General features: G+C 33.8%; 1 protein-coding gene across 1 annotated transcript in view; it reads right to left on the reverse strand.

Annotated features, from left to right (window-relative positions):
* Positions 1-797: 797 nt before the first annotated feature.
* LOC111445501 (translation initiation factor eIF-2B subunit beta-like) overlaps positions 798-4,794 on the reverse strand; it is an 8,983-nt gene continuing 4,986 nt past the window's right edge. The window contains exons 9-11 of the mRNA XM_023083917.1: positions 2,460-2,653; positions 2,008-2,132; positions 798-1,328 (exon numbers count right to left, since the gene is read on the reverse strand). Coding sequence (XP_022939685.1) covers positions 2,036-2,132; positions 2,460-2,653 — 291 coding nt within the window. The 3' untranslated portion in view covers positions 798-1,328; positions 2,008-2,035. The remainder of the gene's footprint in view (positions 1,329-2,007; positions 2,133-2,459; positions 2,654-4,794) is intronic.

Consider the following 4,794-nt stretch of genomic DNA (forward strand, 5'->3'; position numbering starts at 1 on the left):
AAAAAAAAAAAAAAAAAAAAAAAAAAAAAAAAAAAAAAAAAAAAAAAAAAAAAAAAAAAAAAGTGTGTGGGACCTTCCTCCATTAATACAATACAATACTTCTTCCATATTTTGAAAATTCAAGAACACGCAATGATTTTTTCCAACTTTTTCTTGCCAACCAAACAAATCTCAATTTTCAAATTTGGAATTTTTGTTTTCAAGTACGGATTTTGTTTTTACTTCATTGTATTGTATCATATGAATGGGGACATTTTTCAAATATTTGTGAATTTCAAAGGTGTTTAATTAATTTTATAAATTTTTGAGTAAAAATTACGCTTTTCATGTTGTATAATTCTAAAAGTTGGTAAACGTTTTCGACTTTTACCTAACTTTTAAATTTTAAACGAATATAAGTTTATTTATTGCCGAAAAATTTAATATTCAAATAATTACAAATATATTTAGCTAAAATTTTATTTTTTTTAATTACATTTATATTCATAGTTTTGAAAAGTAAATAGAAAGGTACAAATTTACAAAATATATATATATATATATATATATATATGACAATGACCAAATAAACTTTAAGTACATGCCACTGGTAGATATTATCTTCTTTAAGTTTTTTCTTTCGAGCTTCTCTTCAAAGTTTTTAAAAGATGTGCTAAAGAGAGGTTTTCACACGCTTTAAAGAATGTTTCGATGTGAAATCTCACCTAAACCAATTTTCCGAACATCAGCCACTTGAAAATACAAGAATCAATGCTATCAAGCCAAGATTTCACTACCAAAAGTGAAATTTTCCCCAAAATCCTCAAGAACAGAAAGCTTCCAACTTATGATAATTCCAAGAGTTCAAAACAAACGCTGGCTATATCAACAATGAGGCATTTAAACTATGTATGGAATGATCATACTCATCTTGCCGATCTAAAACTCATTTCTACAACTCTCTAAAAGGAAAAATGCTTAGAATAAAAATCAAGAAGTTAAAACTATCACAGATGATCCAAGTTCCTCTGTGCAAACAGCTAAAAAAGATCTTGATTTATCTGTGATTCATTGATTCTGGCAGTGATCTGCAGAATCCAATGCCAGGACTTTTAGAAGTAAAGCAAAACAACAACAACAAAAACACCTATCAGCTTCCATTGTTTCCGCACGAACACCTTCAGCCGAGACAGAAAACTCGCAATAAACACAAAATTGCAAAAACGTTAGCTTCGTTCAGCTAACTTCGAATTTTTCTCTTCTTTTCCTTGAAGCTATAGGATGATGGTTCTACATGGTTAAGAGGCTAGAGTTCATGGTTTTTCTCGCTCGTGTTGCTAACTGCAATCCTGAAACGATTGACCGATGAAAAGTGACACAAGAGAAGCAATGAAAAAGTGCACGATATCCAACGTGTACAATTGAAAGGCAGAGCAACATTTTAAAGATGCAGTAACTGAGCCCAGGTAGGTGTAAACTTATCCACCAAATCGTCTGATTGGATTATAATAAAGTACACTCGGATAAAACTCGACAAAGCACTCGGATAAGATTTCTTGTGCATGTGTGCATGCTTAATCAATTCTAAATTAGTATAAAACTCATTATAGAAGTAGAGAACATGAGAAATGTTTCCTTAAAAAAAGATATGTGAAAAATAAAAATGCCATTCCTCTCTCCAAGATGAATCATCAATCGGGGGCCCTTCCTAATATCGGAAATGGGACCAACAAATTAAGAATTATTTCCGATTGAAAGGTCACATTCAGTACGCAGATAAAAGAAAATAAGTCCCATTCTCAAGCTTCCATGTTCAATACCAATATGTAATCATTGCCTATATGATTGAAGCTTTGAGATTAAAATAGGAGCTTGAGTTATTTATTTCTTATATACAGAGAAAATCACTCGCTGTTAGAAGGTAGTGGATCTGTACTTGATTTAATCAATTTTCTACCATTTTCATGAATATGTGGGAGATATATCAAGGGGGCAATAACAAAATTAAAAGAAAAAAGAAAGGCTTACCAAATATGTGATGAACAAGAGGCAACAATCAGCTCCCTGTAGAAGGCCTTTTTTTAATTACCAAATCATCAGCTGAATAATAATCAGCAATAAGCCGATACATGTATGATGAGTTGTGGCCACCACTGTGAAAGTGAAGAGTAAATAATGAGAAACAACAGACATTGTAATAAACATGATCAATATAACAGAATTCCTTCTCTTTTTTTTTTTTTTTTTTTCACTAAGAAAAAATATCAAATGAAACCCAGAGATTTGAAATCGAAACGAGTAATAGAAAAGCAAACTGATGTATCTTGTCTAAAAATGTAGCAATTGAATCTTTCAAAAAAGATTAAAAAACGCCATCAATAATTATTCCCATGTGATTCCTTTTTATCCAGGATTTGGGAGGTAAAGGAAGGAAATACAACAGCACAAAGAAACTACTTAAGAAAAAGAGCTGGACTTACGTGTCGGTGATAAATAAACTAACAAGTGAAGGTGGCACATAGTCAAATGTAGGGTTGACTACATGGAGAAGAGGAGAACCAGTTTTGGATCCAAAGTCCATGCAATCTGAAAATTCACCAAAGTCCAGAAGCTCTGATGGGGACCTCAGTTCATTGAGTAGAACTTCAGGATTGTGAGGATATAACGGGCATAACTGTCAAATAAGTAACAGAAATTTAGAAATAAAATAAAACAATAAGCAGCATACCAAGTACAGAATCCGGAGAATATTTTTCATATACGTGAAAGAAGGTTTGGAGTAGGTGCGGTTTAGTGCCTCATTGGTCTTCAACTAAAGTGTTTCATCATCTACTCAATTTTAAGAATGCTCGAGGATCATATTGAAATTGGGATCCTAAGGACACTTGGGCTATTAAACGTAGGCTTCTGCAACTACCGTAACATCTCTTAGGCAGCAATCCATGACCAATCTTGCCATATTCGCTCAAAATCTAGAGTGTGGGGGTCATCAACGCCAACATCATTTTGGTTAGAAAGGCCTCAGTCCTTCCTCTAGACTTTCCAATATAGAGACCACCAAGCAAAAAGGATGAGGAATGCGTCAATGTTATCAAGTAACAACTGACATACATATTAGCACCTTTCAAAGAGAAATCTCAATTCATTTGTCCATATCATATAGGAAAGCTTCTTCATGAGATTGGAAGACCAAGAGAAAATGAGAAGATTGTTTGGAACAAAACAAGGAAGCCCCCCTTTTGTTATGGGAAACATTCTTCATTTAGCACGCCTGAGTCAAATTTCATCCGCCAAAGAGATCCAAAAAGCCAAAGACTTAGACGCGGCATACCCAAATAAACCATAGGAAAGAAGCCTTTAGAGCAGCCCCAAATTTTAGCAACTTTCTAGATGAAAAGTTATTCCTCATCAACATTGATGCTACGATCTTAAGGTTTGGATAGCCTTAGCTATTGTTGAAGAAACCTGCATGCTGTTGTAGAAACAATCTAAACTTTTAGACTATATTCTTTTTTAATATGCGAGTTCCAGCAACTAGAAGATTTAATCATGAGCTTTATTTCTGAGCTTTTCTCTCAACCTATAAAATATGGTACTGTTCAATACCAAAATGAATTTCTACCGATACCAAAAATTCGATATGGCAACTGGCAAAACATTAATCGAGAAGTCATGCTTCCAAGATGCATAATATGCTCCAACAGTCAGCATGACCTTTTTTCTTCCAGTATTGGTGCAACAGCAAATCAAGAGTGGAGAAGTCTTGTTCTCTCATATTTTCTCTCTTGCAATGACTAGGCTACTTTGGGTAGAGATTTTCTTCTTCAAATCAATCAAAGGTTGGGGTGGGAATTCAAACCTCATATAGGCATCTAAAATGTCTTAAGCAATTGAATTATACAAGGTTAGTTTGGGTAGAATTATAATGAAAGTAAATTTACGTGACTAGGGCAATTATACTTCACGTGACTAGGGCAATTATACTTCTGTTCCTTTTATTGTCTCACCAAATCAATAGATGACACGGCCATAGATGGTTTCATTTCATTTCAAGAAATAAAATTTTCTAATATTATTTTGTTTCCACTTATCCATGTCGTACATGGAAAATATACCTATTCTTGATTATAGCCTCATTTATTTCTCCTGAAGTTCCTCTAGACAGACTAGGCAGTTACGCATTCACCCTAATGAAGATACCAGGGAGTCACTCAAAGCTCTTACCCACCTTCATCATAGTAGTCTGAAGTCATAACCGAAAGTTTTTATTCAGTCACTGAGCTGTATGCACTTAAGATACCCAAGCATGGATATTAACGTTAATTTATTATAGCTACTCTCTCCATTTCACAACCCGTCACCCCTGCTGTCTCTAAGTGGGTAAAAATGCTTCTAAATAAGGAATCAAACTACTTCAAGGGAAAAGATGACGGAACATGCAAGTTGGGGTAGGGCCAGGTGCTTTTAAAGGATTTATTGTCTATCATGGTTCACGAACTAGAAAATATTGGCATCATCAATAAAATCTTTTGCTTTTAAACGATTTATTGGGCATGACCTTTACGCACCGCCCTTTCAAGAATGCAAAAGTCGTGCTATGGAAAAATCTCACTATGATTTTCTTTTGGAATCAATGGAAAGAAAGAAATCAAAGAGTATTCACAGAAAAGACACACAAATACAAAATTCCTCAACAATGTTGTTTACCACGCTATATTTTGGTGTAGATTGTCTAATACTTTTGCTTCCTATAGTCATACCTCCCTCGTTGTAAGTTGGGAAGGTTTTTTTTTTTTTTTTTTTTTTTTTTTTAAA

This window comes from Cucurbita moschata, unplaced genomic scaffold (genome assembly GCF_002738365.1).
Source record: "Cucurbita moschata cultivar Rifu unplaced genomic scaffold, Cmos_1.0 Cmo_Scf00007, whole genome shotgun sequence".
Lineage (NCBI taxonomy): Eukaryota > Viridiplantae > Streptophyta > Magnoliopsida > Cucurbitales > Cucurbitaceae > Cucurbita > Cucurbita moschata.